At 39.3% G+C, this 19,569-nt stretch overlaps 1 protein-coding gene across 2 annotated transcripts in view; it reads right to left on the bottom strand.

Annotated features, from left to right (window-relative positions):
• Positions 1–17,594, bottom strand: part of LOC131683243 (heat shock protein beta-1) — a 43,618-nt gene extending 26,024 nt beyond the window's left edge. The window contains exons 1-2 of one of the 2 annotated variants that reach the window (XM_058965077.1): positions 17,076–17,594; positions 1,622–1,654 (exon numbers count right to left, since the gene is read on the bottom strand). In XM_058965077.1, coding sequence (XP_058821060.1) covers positions 1,622–1,654; positions 17,076–17,260 — 218 coding nt within the window. In that variant the 5' untranslated portion in view covers positions 17,261–17,594. The remainder of the gene's footprint in view (positions 1–1,621; positions 1,655–17,075) is intronic. The other variant, XM_058965081.1, reaches the window with a different exon arrangement.
• Positions 17,595–19,569: the final 1,975 nt, after the last annotated feature.

The following is a 19,569-nucleotide window of genomic DNA, read 5'->3' as shown; positions in this document are numbered from 1 at the left end:
ACTGCTGCGGAGCTTGGTTTTCTAGGGTACGTGCAAGGTTTGTTGAAATTATGTAATTGATATTTACTCAGGGTTTGAGAAATGTGTATTAGTTATTTTCGTGTAGCGAGTATTGTCAAATGACCGAAGCAGAAGCGCTCAATTAAAAAAAGCCTTCGAGCTGAGTCGATTGATATATATGACTCGGCCGTCCGGGCCTCCGGATGTTGAATAAAAAACGTCTGGCAACTCAGAGGTTTGCTTATCTAAAAAATCAGTCGAAGTACGTTTGATCTCCAGCCAGAAAGCATACGATGAATTTGGTTTTTGAGGGATCGTTACTTTGTGCAGAATGATGTTCACTAATAATCATTGTTCACACTTAGTCATTGTCTCTTCGTTTATTTTGTCACTCTTCTTATATACATTGTCAACATTTTAAACGGACTTTCAAATTTTAAACCAAATCTCAAAAGTCGCCACTGTCGTTCACCGTCCAAGTAGGCAATCAAAAACAACATTCCGACTGTCAAATCGAAACGCGTTGCAACCGTAGCAACTGAACCCACAACATCAATACAAGGCCATTTACCCCAACTTCTTGTCAAGCTGGGGAATGACACGACTCTGAACCAAAGACACTCTTGGCTGGCAAACACGCGGTGCGGGGGTAAATGTGTTAATTTTCACTTGTTGCTATCGTTCGCGATGCGTCTTATAGCGACGGCGGCTAATCCCACCATCATTGGCGGATGACCGGTGAATATAGTAATAGGAAGGAAAAGAATCCCGTCAAATCCCGAGCACCGGCGGCGGCTTGTTGCTGTTGATGAGATCATGTACTAATAATAAAAACTAATAAATAATAAACAGATACTCTCCGCCGGCTCGATGGTGGTAATCTGTCGCGGGTATAATTGTTGTTGTGGTTATAGGTCTCTCGCTTCAGTACGATGAAGGGTTGTCAGTAATAGAAGGTAATAATATTTCCTCACAATTGCTGGTGGCGGAGCCCGAGACGCGAGAACAAGAAATATAAAGCCATCAATATTGACAATGAAAGTAAATATTTGCTTTTCACTCACTTTTCCTCGATACGGACGAGGTTAAACGAATTACGGAGGCGTATTAGATAAATTTTACGGCGCATGGAATAAAAAACTTTAAATCAATACTGAACGTGAACCGAACACTGTACGTGACGGTCAAGATGATGATGATGATGATGATGATGCAACTATAGCAACCACTAACTAACTAGCAACGTTTGGATTAAAAGTAAACACCGAGAAATTAGTGGAAATTGAACGAATTAGGAACAAAACGTGACCGGGTGCGATTGATTAATTGACACTAACTGACTCCTTAAATGGGATAAATGGTGATCAAATGTCAGGGCTGGTGAATGATGCGATTTGTAAGAAGTCATGCTTATCGAGTAGTAATTAGAATGAATTAGAATCTAGATGATTCTACAAAATAAAGACAGCTAACTAAAAACATTCATTTCATTTTTTTAGTAACGTGATGTGTTCGGTGGGTACGAAGAAGAAACAACACATAGCAGGCCGAGAACAAATTAACGTGTAACTATATAGTAAAAGGTGGTATAGGTGATAGCTATCTCAGATACGGTAAATACCTGCTGGATGTCGCTGTCTTTTTGGTGGAAAAACTTTATTGTTTTTAGTTGGTTCGAACATTTAGCGATCGCAGCGCGACACATTTTTTGCGGGTTTCAAGGCGAGAGAGGGTTGTTATGCGCATGCGCAAAATGTACGTTATTTTGTTTTGGTTTATTTCCAACAGTTAATTTGTTTTTGTATTTATGGTTTTTCGTCGGGTAAGATTGCAAAACGGTTTTAGATTGGCGGGAGCAGATCATATAAAAAAGAAGAAAAATCCAATTGTTAGTTGTTGTTTTGCTACGGATCTAAATGCCTATTTTTCGGTTAGTTAGCTACTCTACTGAAATGGAACTACATTTTTAATTGCTCGGTTAGTAATCGAATGGAATGGAGCCAAAATTACGGAATATATCAAAAGAAAACTTATCAAAACACATTCATTCTTGTCTCGCAAACACTCAGATAAACATCATCATAATATGTGGTACTTTCAGTACATCGACCACGCTCATGGTTTGAGGAATCTTGAAATAATCACAGCTTAACCAACTTTTTCATCAGTTTTAGTGTTTTAATTCATAATAAACTACTATAAATCAGGCTAATTTTTAAAGAAAACAGAACTATACTACACACTGATTTTAAATTACTTAAAATACTATTATTTGTTGACAACACGTTCCCTGTACTTAAAAATCAAAACATATGTTCAAAAAATAACCTCAAAATTTTGTTTATCTTTTTATGACAATATCTAACCCTCACACGTCTCGGTTAACACACTCGGTAAGGTGTGACATCACCGTTACCCCGTCGCGTCGTCGTCGTCGAGTCATCGTCCGTTGTCACCGTCAACAAACTGATCGAACCGAAACAGCATGAAGGTTATGCAAAGACACACACACACCGGATCCGCTCGCGGCACTCCAAATAGGAAGCAGCACACACATCTCGAGTGGGCATACTTACCTACAGAAGGTTCACGAATCCTTTTAGGGAAACTTGGCTGGCGATCAATTTCGGTTTTGTTGTATTTATCATCATTTGCCGCCGCTTGCCTGTTAGTGAAGGCAGGCACGGGACACGGCGGCTAGTTTTGCAAATATGGAATGTGGAATGCGTGGCTTGATTACGAAAGGCGAGCGAACGTACCATGGTTTTCTCTCGTCGTCGTCGTCGGTGTGCTCGGAGATGCCCACGTCGATCGGTGGAGGGTTTCCGACGACAACAACAATATTGAATCACGCAGAGGAAAAATACTGGCCATCAATAAGATGGATTTTAGGTTTGTAAAATTGTTGAAATTTATGGATTGTAATTGTTTCTCGGAACTAAACAATTAAATTAAAATTACAAATAAAATCTCACTATATGGATATAATGGTACTTGAAATTTACAAATTCGATGTGAGTTCTCAGTTTAATTTGTGCTCCATTGTTCATGTTTAACTCTTTTATTCCTCATCGTTTTCTAGCGTGCATAGCTTGCCTAATATTACACGTCTGTTGAACGATTAGTATTTAATCAAAATAGGTTTTTTCCTCGCAGTACAAGAAACTGACAAGTTACCTTCCAATGTTCAGTTCAGATCTCATATCCTCTTAACAATAGTCCAATTACATTGAAAAGGTAGTCAAAGACAATCCACATTGATCAATTTCCAGAAATATTTTAGGACAACGAAATTATTACAAAACTTAGTTTTTTTTACCGTCATCTAAATCTGTCCCTGGCAGCACTGCTCAGGCGGAAGCCAACCTAATAGCAATAACTCTAAAAAGACAAATAATACTAGGATTTGTTGGTATTTAAATGAAAGGTGATAGTTCCAGTTATTAGCGTTACTAGTTTGTGAAGGTTTTTGATAGTAAAACTAGCTCAATCCAAGGGGTATAGCTATAAATAAATCATGCATACCTTATCAATAACATGATAGCTAACTGATTGGCACAGTTGGAATTCAGATAAGCACGGTAGTTGGCATCCCCACGCTGTCTATAGAGATGGCGATCGGACGAAAAATTAGATAAGAATATACAGCTTGTTGGAACAAGTAAAGATCATTTTAAATTTAGAAAACTGACCATTAGCCTGTGCAAACCGACGAAGTTGACTAGCAAGTAGGGATAAAAAGACTTTTAGAGTAAAAGAGCTCCAAGAAATGCCCAAATTCGCACAAAGAGTCACCTTGAAACTTCACTTTTTTGTGCTACCCGTTATTGATAAACAGGAAAAGATGCGAAGAAAACCAAAATAAAGGATCATTTTAATCGGAAAATTGTATCAGTATGCAGGTAAACTAAAAGCTTCTGGGTTTAACGGCAGAGCCGCAGCGTAATCTTATTGGGCGTATTTCGAAAATCAGATATCTCACTAGCGAAGGTTATCAAGCAAGGCTACGTCAGCGGATACATGGCCAATGGGTATTCGATTTCGCGAATTTAAACGATACAGGACCAGTCGGTCAGAAATTTTGGAGACCACCTTACTTCCACTCCTGATCACTGTGGAGACGCCGCTATCATCCAACTTGACCTATAAAGATTGGCTGTCCGTCTACTACCAGAACGTCCGTGGAATGCGAACAAAAACTCAGACCTTCTTGCTTGCCCTTTCCTCCTGCGATTACGACATTATTGTTCTCATCGAAACATGGCTACGCGATAATATATTAAACTGCGAGCTTACGACGAACTACGCAACTTATCGTTGCGATCGGAATTCGTTTACCAGCCATCTACGTCGAGGAGGTAGCAATAGGATCGCGATATAGAAAAGTCTTACTGGGACTGATTTAAAAATGCCTGGATGTGAATGTTTGGAACAGGTTGTCGTACGCGTTTCCCTGCCAGATCGGTCGTTATTTAGTTGCTGCATTTATCTAAGGCCGAACAGTGATCCAGGCCCAGAGCATTCTTGACGGAGCCAGCAGGCGAAACAATCTCACAATCTCTCTCATCTCCGGTGGTCTTTCGATGATGCTCTTAAGTGCTAGATGCCAGAAAATGCGACTTCGGAGCAAGAGACGGCCATCACAGAAAAGTTGGTCTCTGATGGGTTATATCAAATCTGCTCTCTCAGCAACATGAACGGACGGAAACTCGATCTAGCCTTCGTCAACGAACGTGTTCGAACTAATTGAACCTCCGACATCTATACTCAAGGTAGACCCGCACCATAAGCCTTTCGTTTTAAGATTTGATGCGTGTTATAACGACGGTGACTATTCAACTGTAATGATGACCTCAATTTTGATTTTACTCGATGAAACCTCGATGAAGTCTCATCGGTCATTGGTGCAGTCGTTATGTTGGATGGAAATTATTTAGATCAGGTAATTTCGGCGTTTTACGAAGCCATGTATGGAATTCTTCACCGTAATGTTCGTAAAAAACGTTCCAGTAAAAAAGCAGATTATAAGTATCCGCGGCGGAACGCCGAGCTTGGCCGGTTACGCAACATACTCCGGAGACAACGTAAGCGATTCTTACGTCACACAGGACCTGCGACAACAAAACTATTCTTCGACTAATTGACCTGCAATACGAAATAGCCTGACACAGTGCATTCGGTATCTTAACCAAGCCCAATGCAGCTTGCAAAATAACTCCTCGACAGTCTGGAAGTTTATCGATAGCAGAAGACGCTCCGAGGGTATTCCAGAAAATGATCGAGACAAATGCTCACAGTCCGCAGCCGAGTCGGTGGATATTTTTGCAGATCACTTCCGAGATGTATTTACAAGCGCTTCTATCTACCCATCACAAGACTACCTTGAAACATTGCCTACCTTTAATAACAACCTCCCCCACCATAACGTAAACGATGCCGATGTTTTGAGAGATTTGTCCAGCATTGACCCGTTGAAAGGGCCAGCTCCAGATTACTTGCACCTTCGCGCATAAAACATTGCGCCCGAACGCTTCCTGTATCTGTACCAGTATTCCAGGGTTCAATCACGAAAAATGTTTTCCCAGGTGTATGGAAAGAAGCTGCTATAGTTCCTATCATTATATTGAAAAATACAGAGGGATCTCGCTTCTGCATTGTTTGGCCAAACAGCTGGAAAAGTCTACTTTTACAATGCAATGTACGCTGCATCTTCAAACATAACACGGATTTGTACAAAAACGCTCGAGACAAGTTTTCTTGTTCCAGCCGTCGAGATCTTAACTTTCTGAACGATCCGCTTTTATTCGAATCGGCACCACGCGCACAAGCGTATTTGAAACGCCAACCGGTGTCCCTCAAGGAAGTCACCTAGGGCCACTTATCTTTATATTATTCATCAACTGCACCCGTATCAATTATGGAAAACTGCTCTACGCTGATGATCTGAAAATCTTTCTTTCCGTTGCTAAGGGGGCTTGACTCAGCTGTGCTCCACGAGGATATAGTCGACATCGAAGAAAGGCGCACTGGTTCTGAACATTTTGGAGTACGCTGTACAAGTATGAGCTCCATACAACGCCGTTCAAAGTAATCGATTGGAGCGGAGATTGACTGTCCCGATATTCTTTTAACGATTTTTTGTCAGTTATGTCAGTGATTATAAAACTTTAACATTTTAACAATAAGTCATTTACACTAAATCTGTACGGTATCTTCCAAAGATCAAATAAATAAATAATTATACCACATGGTTTGGTCGTGTGCCATCTATCACCTACAAAGTCATTCCATATCACCATCATAGGCGTGAATCAGAAGGATGTCAGATTTCTTGGGAACAACTTTGCACTTCAACGCTAGCTGTATGTTCTGTCGAAATATAATGGAAAAATTTCGCCCTGAAATATACTACCAATACTTCATGTTTTGCTTAGCTATATCCGAATCAGTCTGAAACCACACTAAGCGCGTTAATTGCTCACACCTAAGAAGCTGAGCGTGTTCTAATGGTACCAATTATTCCCGTAAAAGAATAATTTGTAATAAATTATCGAGTAATACCCTATCTGTGTATGAGGTAGAAAGGTCTTATCTTAGTGAGCAGCTGCGTTTTGATATTTGTAATCATTCTAATACGATAAGGATTGAACCATACAAATATGTCAAGATTAAATATAAGGTTTTTGTCATGACGACTAACCTATTACCAATTTTGGGAAGAAAAAACTGTAGTGATAGTTTTTGCAAATTACTATTACTGTAATGAGCAAGTCGTGTGGTATCCGACGAGCTGAAATCTCTCGATATATTTGAGCACTACACTGAGTACCTGCTACCATGAACAAAGAATACACCCACTGAGTACCTGCTACCATGTCGTACGAGGCGACTAACAACATGAGGCTCCCTCTGAGCGGAGGTATCTCTTCCTGCCAAAGTCCGAGATTGACTAAAAGCACTCAAAATGTTCAACCACGGTCGGAATATTATGGGCTTTGTTCTTTCTCTGGCTAACGAATTTCTATGGAAATGGATATTTATTTGTACGCAGACCGTCGGATTGAAGTTATGAGTACGTCCCAGGTTCAGTTTTTCTGATCCGCTGATGGTGATTATAACACAAAGTGTTTGGGTTTTTCCGGATGTTGTGCAAAAATGACGAAAGACGACAAAATTTCCTATCAGGAAATGAAATGTGATGAAGAAATGAAAATTTGCCACATGGACGGATCACTTGCCAAACAAGGATTGTGTACCTAATTTCGACATATTCTTCCACTTTTTGTACAGCTTTCTTGTGCAAATTTTGCCACTTTGTTAGTTGCCGCTCCTTCGAACTTTCTATACGTGTTGTAGAAAACATTTCATTGTTTTTGCTCAAAATGAATTGAAAGTAGAATCGAAATGTTACTATGCTATATTTCAGCCTAAGGAGGAAAATTGGGTAAACACCAAAATTTCCCACCAGGGCGAAATTTTTTTGGTAAAACCAGTCTTTGCACTTGAAGGGCACAAATCCTTATTTGTTACACGGTTGCGTTTTGGCTTCGCCTCATCAGAAACCGCAACAGAACTTCTGCTCGGACGAATCAGTCGTTGGATTGAAACACAAAGTGTGTCTTCGTTTTAAGGGATTTACGTCAAGCCGGCGCTAATCTATTCCGACAAAAAGTTAGTGACGGTTTCTGATGAGGCGAAGCCGAAACGCAACCGTGTAACAATCGAAATGTTGGTTTGACGTTTGAACTGGTCCAATACCATCCTGGTCATGCAGTGCCTCGTTTCCTGTCGCTACCATCACTCCGCTTGATTGTCTGACGCTTTGAAAACATCACCTGGGTTAAGGTACAATGTGCGAATACGAGCAACTGATCCATTATTACCCACACGCTATAGAGGTATAAACAATTGAATGCTACTATTTTTGGGAAAATAGTCTTCAGAATGATTCTATATTTATGCTAAGGTGGGGGCCCCTAAAAGCAAAGGGCACCTGGCCCAGTACTGAACTGGACATAACTGTAAATAAATCATGCACACCTTATCAATATTAATAAAATGAAAGCTAATTGATTGGCATAGTAAGAATTCAGAGAAGCAATGTCCGAATTCGTACAAACAGTCACTTTGAAGGTTAATTTTTTGGGCTACGTTATTGGTAAACAGGAAGAAAATTAAAGATCTTTTTAATAATTGGGCGTATTTTAAACGTCGTATCTCAATAGCGAGGGTTACCATGGTATCAAGAACAAGCTTCGTTTGGTCGTGTGCCAGCCGTCATCCACTAATACGTTCCATATCATCAGCATACGTGGGAATCAGAAGAGTGTCAGTTCTCGTGGAAACAAATTTGGATTTTAGTACTAACTGAATGTGTTCTGTACGTTAACAATGCTGTCGACATATAATGGTAAATTCCGCCCTGAAATATACTTCCAAACCAACACATCAAGTTGTGCTTAGCTATATCCGAATCAGCCTGAAACCACATTACGTGTATAAAGTATTCACACCTAGGGAAATCAGCTGAGCGTGTTCTAATGGTACCAATTATTACCGTAAAAAAGGCTTGGCATGGTCCTTATCTTCTGTAATAAATTATCGGGTAATCCACTACCTGTTGATGAGGTAGCAAGGTCTTATCATAGTGAACAGCTGCGCTTTGTTATTTGTAATTTTAATACGATAATGACCGAACCCTACAAATATGTTTGGATTATTTGACAAGATTTTTTTTTTCGAAGATTCCCCAGAATTTCCTACAATTTTTCAAATTGTTTATTCGTGTTTTCTACAAAATGTTCATTCTGGGGTAGGGGGATGATCCCAGTTATAAAACAGGTGTTTTTATTGCCCATTGTAATAAGCTAATTTCAATTGTTGGAATACTACTGTACTGCTTGAAACACTATTCATTTCGATCACCTTTTCCCAAAACAATCATTTCGCCTCCATTACCTGCATCAAACGCTTCTTCTCCGTTTCCGACGGAAGCAAGCTCAGAGATTGATGTTCCAGTGAATTCAATTAGTCAAAATTATCCGTATTTTCCACGCGCGAGAGAACTTCTTTTGCTTTTTGGTACGTTTGCGAAACCGCTTGACAACCATTTTTTAGGATCTAGACAGAACTTTTCTCCTATTCTTGTTGTTTTCGATTTCGCCGCAGGATATTATTCACACAACGGAAGTGATATCAGTTGATCCAAGATAAGATTTGTTAATCGTGTAAGAGGTTACCCGAAATCTTGTTATTTGATTTTAGAGATTATTTGGATCAACCGAATTAGAAATTTAAGGATGTGTGAGGAATCTACATCAGGTAATTGTTCAGTCGCATCAAAACAATACTTGTATTTCTTTGGGGTATAAAACACTATTCTTTCCGACACAGTGTCTGACCGAACTATCTCCTTTAGGTTTGCTCCGGCGCGCCGTAAAACGACAACGGCTGACGGGATTGCTCTCTTATTTCGACAACTTTCCGCTTACTCAACACTGTTTATTTACATATGACACCTGACAGAATGAGTTATCCAGTGCTGCCGAATATGTCTGAATCATGTTCCGCAAACACGAGAAATGTGCCATGTGAAGCTTACTACAAATATTAGTCGCGCACCCTGTATATCTCTGGTAGCAGTATACTATCAGCAGCATCTCAAAAAAATCAAATAGTATCCTCCTTCTCACAATGTCGAACTGTTCCTAACACTTTTTCCATATGTGTACTAAGAAAAGAATACTAGAGAAAATTTAGAATAGGACGTAAGTAACAATGAGAGAATCTCTTTGGGGTCTTTCTCTTCTGTTCATTACTCGGTCATTTCAACATTTACTACTCTACTCTTTTCATAATATTCTAGTAAAAACTGTTGACTTTCTATATGTACTGGAAAATTAGTGCAAAGTGTTGTAATGATGTCGTGATAAACGAAAGAGAAAGTAAACAAAGAGAGGCCCTCAATGTTACTTACGTCCTATTGAAAATTTTCTCTAGAATTACTGTTGTCTTGATTTACTTACCATCGTTCTTACCGAACGACAGAACTGCGACTTCAAATACGAATCTTGCAAGCTGAAGTCGGCTAGGGACAATTCATAAACTGCTTAACGCTTTTATGGGGGGGGGAGGGTACGACAAAGTGTGACATGTTGTGACATATAAGGGAGGGGGAGTAAGCTAGAACGTTGCGTAACATGTTTTTACTGAAAAAATTATTTTGAGGAATTTGTTACGTAATGGGGGAGGCGGGTATAGAGAAATTTGTGACAATTTGTAACATGAGGGAAGTAGGAGTCAATTTTTGCGTTACGAAATTTTTGAATGGTCCCCTAGTGGTGACTACCAGTATAAATACCGTTCTAGAAATGTTTTGAACTATTTGTACTAATATATTCCAATCAGGCATTGTAATTCTCTCTCACTCACGCGAGAAGAAGCTTATCCGATGTCCAACTATTCCGAGATAAGATGAATCGAGAAATTCTCCGTCTCCACAAATAGCATAAGAATAATTTTGCGGATAAAATTTATTTGATTTTTTCCTTCTCGCTGGAGAAGGTGATAACATTTTCATTTAGTGGAAATCAATAAAAGCGTCAAAATATACACTTAATTTCAAAGAATAGCGGCAACGAAGCACAACAGACTTGTTTTTCCGTGTTTTGGAGTAGCGACAGCAAGGCAGCGATCGCAAAAACGACACCGTGATAAACTCATTCGTTCATTCTCCGGCGGTTTTATTTATTTGGAGAAATAACAAGTTGTATTCATCCGGAGAAGTTGTGTAAGTGCCAATAACTTTTCGTGTGAAAATGTTAGTTTTTATTGTCACAGTAGCAAATGATCCGGACGCATTTACTCATGTGAGCGATAAATGCAATGCCTGATTCCAACCATTATAATTCAACTATTAACCAAGCATACTAATTTTAGTTACCATATTTCCAATATCTTCCTATATTGAAGAATTGTATACTACAATGTACTTTTGTGCCGGAGTTTTATTGTGCTCTGATGATCTTCGTTATTCCTGTATCTGTTTACCTGTTCTAAAAACCTGTAGGTTAACCCTCAAAAAGGCAAGCTAAAATTGTGACTTCAAGAAGAATATATGACGTCTCTAACAATATGACGGCGATAGCTCGGAAGAACCAGAGCCACCGAAAATTAATCACTGATGAACGTCAGTAACAACGCTGAATCTCTGAATAAAGACTCGACTCCCTTTCGAACAAGGGCCATTGACATTGATTCTCGTGTTCGATTGCAGTGACACTGACAGATAAGTGATATATAAGAGTGTCGAATCTCTAGCGTGCCATCGCTTCCAGACTTTGCTTCATTGAGCTGAAACGTTGCTGACTTACCCCGCTTTCGTAAAAAATCGTTTTTTTAACAAATGCAAAAGAATTGCTATCATTGCTCTGAGTACATAAAAATTTTAAATTTGATCACGCGCCAACTTTGAAAGCGGCAGATCATATTCAGTATTTTAGTTGTGTACGACAGTGTTCCGAAATTTCAAATTCAGTTACCTATTTCTGCATGTATTTACCGAAACCGACATTCAGATTCAACGCCTCCCTCATTCATTTACTTTCCCGCTGACTGAAATTTCATGCAGAATCGAATGCTTGAGTGCAGAGGAAATATAAATTCATTCACCAACCAAAGCATTCATTTGTTATTATGTCGACAGTTTGAAGGCAGAAGTTAGCATCTTCTACATTTTCGAGCATAAGTGAACTGCGTTATGTATATCTGGTGCACTTTTGATCAATAATCCCTCTCAGAGCGAGCATAGAAATAAAATTCACTTTGCTTCTGAAACTGAACACGTCCGCATCTGAAAGCGCTGCGTCGGGAGAACGAATGATGATGGAAACGAATCAAAAATTTCATTCATCGCAGCGGGCATGAATTGAATTTCATTTTCTTTCAAGTTCATGCAGCGATGTCAATTTTTTTAAGCTCTGGTGTACGGTCTAATCTGAATTTTGTGAATGGTCAACCAAATCTATCGTGGTTGTACGATGACTGCTCAAAACTGGTTGATATATTGAAAATGCAGGGGAGCAGCAACTGTGAAGAACGTCGGAAAACCAAATTCCCTCGACAGTTGCATGAAAGGTCTTAGAGATGAGTTGGGCCAAATCAATACCCTAATCAGATCTTCTCAGTCAAGCAACAAACGACAGTGAGAATCCACACTTGGAATGTGCACTATAAGAAAATTGATTTGTTTGAAGAAACTAGACAAGCGAATGACGAAGTCTGCTAAAAAAATGTGGATGCATGTTTCGTGTATCGCTCCGTCTGTTTTCAAGTTGCATTAATCCAAAAATGTGTACATTCTGATCCTCCTGTCACAGTCGAACCATTGCGGCCAGCGTTCATCAGTCGTCCTTTTCCTGTGTGCGGGAGTGGTGAAAAGGTCGTTCAAACTTCTTGCTGCGGCTAGTTTACAACAATTTCTGACCATTCTGGTGTTGATGAGTTCTACGCTTCTTGATCGTTTGTTGTAACTCGGACCTCCTGGGACCAGATATTGATCCGCCATAGCTTTAGTCACACTGCGCAGATTCATCGAATACTGGTGCGCACTGCAGTTGGCATTATGGAATCTCCTGCAATTGCAACCAATAATCACCAGCTGTCCCAGTTTTGTGATTGTGATGCAATCTGCCACAAGTGTTGGTTAACAATTCAAACGTCGACCCGATCCCTGCTTTCAGTTTATCATCGTTTGGTGGCTGAGCAGCTTCCACGGCTTTCGAACCACCTCCAAGTTTAGTGCCAAAACGTTGACAATATTAGTACATGTATCGTCAGTTACCTGTTGGCATGCTCGGATGAAAGCTACGACATTATCACTCTTACTCTCACAGATCAGCGAAAGACTTCATTGATGATCCGGAAAGCTAGCACAGGTAAAGTTACCCGTGCTAGCTTTCCGGACCATCAATGAAGTCTTTTGTGCAAATCTCAGTTTCATAAAGATAGGTGATTGTGTAATCCTCATACGGAATTCCGCAAGGAAATCATCTCGATCCATTGATTTTTCTACTGCACTTCAACTGTTGAAATTTTGCCGGGGAACTTGCACGACTATCGTTCGCTAATGATCTAAAATCTACTTCAAAATGTAGGGTGTATCAAGTCAACCGAATGACTTCAAACCTCGATAAATGCTCGATGATTACATTTTACTAAATTCCCCAAAAAATCGCATAAATCGACTACAATCTGCTACCCCAACCCGGCGTAATGCGCTATAATTCCAGATATATTTCTGCTATACTTCAGGATTATGCTGCTATATTCCCCTCATATTCCGCTACATATCTCTATATTTCCCATATTTTCCAGCTATTATATGCTAAAATCTGTAATAATCCAATATACTTCTTCCATAATATATCTCAGAATGATCCGCAATAATTCACAATTCCGATATTAAGTCCCATAATTTCGGCGAAAACATCCTGTTCGCAATATGTCAACAGTCCTTATTTTGACAATGGTCGTTTACGCAGGCAGTATCTCTACATACATAATGTGACAATAGACAACATCGTTATTCCATTAACCAGCCCTCTGGCAACCCTATACCATCATATGAAGTTTGACAGCGACCTACATGTATGGGGCGGTATAGCTATAAAGCCCCAAACAAAGAATTATGTTCGGCACTATACACGATATTCAAGCATTCCACACGACGTTTTGTATCTTGTGGGATGATTTAACACCGTATTATTCAGAAAAACAACATTTAGTAACTAATTACAGCTTTTAATCATTCGATTCAAAGTTAATGTTTTGATTTTCATGGCAGTGATGCTGGCTGTATAGAGACGTCGTCCTTGACAGGGGGCTGTCATTAACCAACAGCAGAAGCAATAAACAAAGGAAAATAATGCACACTTCCTATGATTTGATGCAAACTAAAGTGCTCTTCGTGCATATTTAGAACGAATTTCGTTCATTTTGTTACAAGCAAAGTTTTTATGTTGACTACGATAATATGACGTCATGTCACCCTCTTGCGTTTACGGCATCCGTCTAGTACGAGGAAGTCATGTTACGTTTGTGCAATGTGTATGATGTTTGTCCAATGAATGCCCCACAAAAAACAGCGTTGAAAACGATTACCAAAATAAGGGCTATTGACGTATTATGAACAAGACAAGGATATAGTCCAGGTAAAATCCGCCGTTTCACGCTGCAACTCCGTTAGAATCTTCTGCAATCAGCTGTATATCCACATAATCCCGTATTTATCCTGTTCGTAATATTCCAGCAGTCTATATTCTGACAACAGCTACTTATGCCAGCGTGACAGTCAAAGCTCCGTTAAGAATGTTAAACGTTCACTGAATAAACGTACTACAGATTGGACGAACATTGGATGACAAGTATTGTCAGTATGAAGGCTCTTAACCTATAACTAACTGGACGATGCTGATCACCATTGTGACATATAAAGTCTATTTTTTGTTTGAGTTGTAGAGGTTTCAACATTAGTGTAAATAAATAAATAAATAAATATTCTCTCAGGGTCTGCCTCAAATGGAAAAAGCGTGTCCGAATCAGTTTACTAATGTTATCAAATTGGCTGAGAGCAAATTAAGGACACGTTGAATCACTAGAACTCGGATCCTATATTAATTACGAATCAGCACGTTTAGTGGCCGGATTTGGACCGTCGCCAATTCGAGTTGTTTGAAAAATACACGTGTTTCAGTTGTGAAAGTTCCGTCTTGATACGATCAGTAAAAAAATGTGTTAGATGAAAGACGAGAACAGAAAATTGATACTGAACAAACTCAAGTCGAAAACTCGGTTTTGGAGGTTCCCAGACAAAGGTTTTATCTGGCTGCAGCTCAAAGTTCCCAGAAAATTGTTTGTTTCCGCCGATAAATTTGCCCAGAAATTGATGATCTGGCAAAGAATTCAGTATCACGCTTTTCATCCATTAGAAAACGATGGTCTATACGTAACTATATCGTCATTCGACTTTTATACAATATGCTTAAAATGTTGATATGCTTGGAAAGTATCCAGAATAAATCCAACAGAAATATTATTCAAGCCTTTTGTAAATATTATGTATGGTTTTGATTGATAAAACACCCTGTCAGGACTTGGTTCAATATTGAGGTTAGGACTGGATCAAATTAGCTCACGATTATTTTCTCTTCTCTTGGGGTTAACTGTGAAAGATGATTACCCATTATCAAGTAGGAGCGATACATATTGTCAAACAAGAATGTGTTCACAATATATACGCGAACGGAGGTCTTAGTGGAATGTATGTAATGTTTCAAAGATTTTCTTCCATTTAATTCCACTATGTTTTTATAGTTAGATGCACTTGCACTTCACTATTTAACAGATACCGGTATTTCGATTACTGCTTGTAATCTTCTTCAGTGTTTGTATCATAGACTGATACAAACACTGAAGAAGATTACAAGTAGTAATCGAAATACCGGTATCTGTTAAATAGTGAAGTGCAAGTGCATCTAACTATAAAAACATAGTGGAATTAAATGGAAGAAAATCTTTGAAACATTAAGAATGTGTTAACATTTTCGTAGAAAATCGATTGAAAATCTGTTTGAAGTTCAAGCTTTCTGAAAGTAAGAATATATAATATATTGATACCTCCAGAAAGCTGATCTCTATCTATTTAATAAAAGGATTTTATTTTTCATTTAATGACCCAATTCAAATTAAATGCAAATTCCTTATACATTCGTAGAGTGACCTGCCCATAGGAATAACCTCTTAAAAATCAGCTGAATATTTTATATCGATGCTGCACCTATGCTTGCTTTGATTGGCAATTCCAAGGTGCAATTGATTGATTGATACGCAACGTCGTCACGCAAAACGCAACGCCTCAAGTTTCAGTCTGACGCCATAGTAGGATTAAAATAAAGATTTCCTTTTCTTAAATTCCAGGAAAAATGTTACTGAAACTATTTGAATGTCAGCTTATCCGTGTGTCCAATAGTTTTTTTAGCTGCAACGTAAATCTAATGTCAAATGTATGTTGAGATTGACGTGGCAAACATTTGTTTTCTTTTTCATTCTAAAGTGTTCCAGCGAAGGCTAAGTATAATAGCGTATAGATTGCTTGGAAGTTCAAGTGACACCCACAAAGAAGTTTATAGTAAAAGTTTTCTACTTTGAAGTAACGTTGCGTGCATCTGATGAAGTGTGCTCTCCGTGAAACAATAAGATAAATCGCGCTATCCGGAACAATAAGCATTCCGCCGCCATAAACATCATCTCGCCATGACGAAAAAAAACCACTCCAAAACAAAACTGCAATTGTAAAAACGCACATGTGCATGAGAAAAACCTCACGCACCACTTGCCATGCTGTACCACCGCACAAACAGAAGCACAGCAACAAACAAAAAAAAGCTTAAACGATGACTCATTCTTCCAGTCAGCGCACGGACAGCAGCCGGAAACAATGTGCTCAATTGTGTAAACCACAGCACCAAAGAATGGTCCCGGGAGGGTGCAATTTTTCACCCAATGACGTCAGACCGGTGACCAGCGGCAACTTTTTCCACCAGCGGGCATGCTCGAACCACAGCCGGCTCCCGGCACCGAGCGGAACATGCAAAATTCATCAAATTCGTTCGCAGATGTCATGCCCAACAGCTCATCAATGCGGTCATACACCGTCCGAGGCCATAAATTTGCATATATGCCAGACCCGAGCAGTCAGAGCGCGCTAAATCAACAACAGTCCACTCGGATACGGACGAATGTGGAGACGAAAAACGGTTCTCTTATGGTTTCTTTTATTTTTAGATCGGACAAAAATTTCGAGATTCCTCGTTCATACTTTCACACATTTATTGGAAGCATCTCTCACTTGCACTGCTCCCGTTCTACATTTCGATATACACGTACGTACAACTTAAGCTAATGGAAACTTTGAAGAACTAATGCGAAAAAAACGACTTGAAAGATGAAAAGCCTAACCAAAATCCCCTAATCAGAGATTTGGACCCTGTTCGCCATACTGCAGCACGAGCACTTACCTCGAGGTGGTCTCGAAGAAGTTGGATTCCCGATTCATTAGTTCCGATCTAAATTTAGCCATCTCTTCCTCCATCTTTCGCATCTCGGAGTCGAAGCGCTCGCGGATGCTGGAAAACTCCGTATCGATCACACTGAAGTCGCCCAGTTTGATCGGGATGTTGCGTTTGTTTGCACTGTCGGCCATTTTTCACCGCTTAAAAACCAATGTCCCAAGGGTGCAGACTGCAGACGACGGATGGACAAGTTCACACCGGATTCAACTGTTATTCGTTTATCGATCGATCGAAAATCAGTTTCGACCTTCGCCGGTACACTCTTAACAGGGGCCTGCACTTCTTTGCAAGTATTATCGTCACACGCAAGGTCACACTTTTCCTCCTATCTCCTTTTATTTTTTTTCTACTGTCGCCACACACACCCAACAATAGTAGCTATTTTTTGATTGGATGATACGCGTACAACTTGAACAGTTCACAACAAAAGACTCTCTTCGACTGAATGGCTCTCCGCTTGCGGTAAATGCTTTTATATTTCATTCCCCGTGACAGACTTCTTCGCTTCAACCAGACTTCATTCATGTTCATGGCAAACCGGGAGAGGCGGAGAAATTCGCGTCTTGAACCGAGCGAGAGTCAGTAAATACAGAGAGAAAAAAACCGAAGTTAGAGCGAATCTCACTACCCGAGTAAAAGAATCTAGAATGTTTCTAGATTTTAAGATACAATTATTGTGAATTATTCACGTTCCGTCCACACCACCGCTTGCGCGGGTGAAGACGTGATTGAGTCAGCCCGCGCATCCCACGTGTTAGTTGCAGTAGGCCGATCGGGGAGTACAATCGAGAATATTGTGATTGAATCATGCAGTGGACTATGAACGGCTTGATTTATTTTTTTCTATTTTTGCTCTTTTATGGCATTGCTGCGATTTTGATACGATCAATTAGATCTAGCGTCAAATTTGAATGATTGTTGACTCATCGATGTTCTAATTATAGATGAATGTGAAACTGCAAACAACAGGTGGTTCAATTCAATAATATTATGCCGTTTTTAACCATTGTACGGTGGTTATAATAGTACCAGGAAATTCGTTTCTTTAGTGCGCTTCAGTACATTTTGGTGATTAATTTGTTTGATTTTGATATTTACGGAAAAGGACGCTATTTCAACAGCCACATACTGGATAAAAGCAACCCACTGAGGTTGCTCTTACTTGTACTAAAGTTCGAATTTTTATTCGAGGGGAACAAAAATCGCAAAACCTATATTGTATCTTTACGCTACAATAAATATGTAACATTTTCTTCTAATAATCTTTTATTTTAAGCTAAACAGATTCTGAGATACTCGCGATTATCCCAATTCTATACCTTTAAATTTCTGGCCTAAAATAGACAAAATATAACACAGAAGTTTAGATCAATAAATAATTACGGTCAAATAATTTATTCGTCATCGTCAAACACTACTGCGCGGCACCATACGTCATTTTGGGTGGGCGATCGCGGTGTGCTATTAATATTCTATTTCCTTCATGTTTTTCCTTTTTTGTTTTGTTATCTAGAAGCTTGTAGGACGCCACCATCATCAACGCCGTGCCGAGTGACAGAGTCAATTTAAAAATGGACTGGATAGTGAAACGATGACGACGGTGACGACGACGACGAGATGCGAACTTAAATATCTTTTTCGTATCGCTTGATGAAATCACAACTCTACTATGGGTCTACCATGCATCTAAATGAAATGTTCTAGAAGGTGTTGGTGAGAAATAATGACGTTGATTTGGTGGTGATGATGGGATTTGTTCCATCATTTGCTCGTTTCTCATCTCCGGAATTAGGTTAATTAGAACTTGGAATAAATAATATAAAACAACCTATATGGTAACAGTTTTATGAAAATGATTTTATTTATATAATGATTTTGTAGAATAAGCAGAATAAAGAAGAAAAGCATTTATGTAGATTGCGGTTTGCACTTATAGAAAATGGAGAGTATCGTTTCCGGATTCAATCGTCCTGGTGTTTCTGGTATACTTGTTTTTTTGTTGAAATAGTGAACTCACGGTTGTCCAATACTCAGATTTAAATGTTGCGACCAAATTCAAGTAAATTTACTATCACGGATATAAGATTTAACAAGCTCTACAGTTGCGTCCTGGAAACTGATGTTTTTTTATAGGCAGCGTTCTCGACAATTTACAATCTGACCAAAGCTCACAAGATGACAAAGAGCTCCTAATGATCAAAATTTAGAAGCACAACGATAAATGAATTGTAGATATTAACAACTTCCCTTCCGCCTGTCCGAATCAGAACTAAAAGCCATCGAAATTAACGTTAACAGTTGCAAAAACTGGTACGAATTTTTTCGAGAACATAGGCACCGTCGCTCTAACGAAAAAGCGCTGGCTGCTCTCGACTAATACGGCGGTTGTGGACATCAAATGTTGTGCTATTCGACCGAATATTCGCGAAGTGGAAAATTT

Source organism: Topomyia yanbarensis, chromosome 1 (genome assembly GCF_030247195.1).
Source record: "Topomyia yanbarensis strain Yona2022 chromosome 1, ASM3024719v1, whole genome shotgun sequence".
Taxonomy (NCBI): domain Eukaryota; kingdom Metazoa; phylum Arthropoda; class Insecta; order Diptera; family Culicidae; genus Topomyia; species Topomyia yanbarensis.
This window is presented reverse-complemented; position numbering and strand designations above follow the sequence as displayed.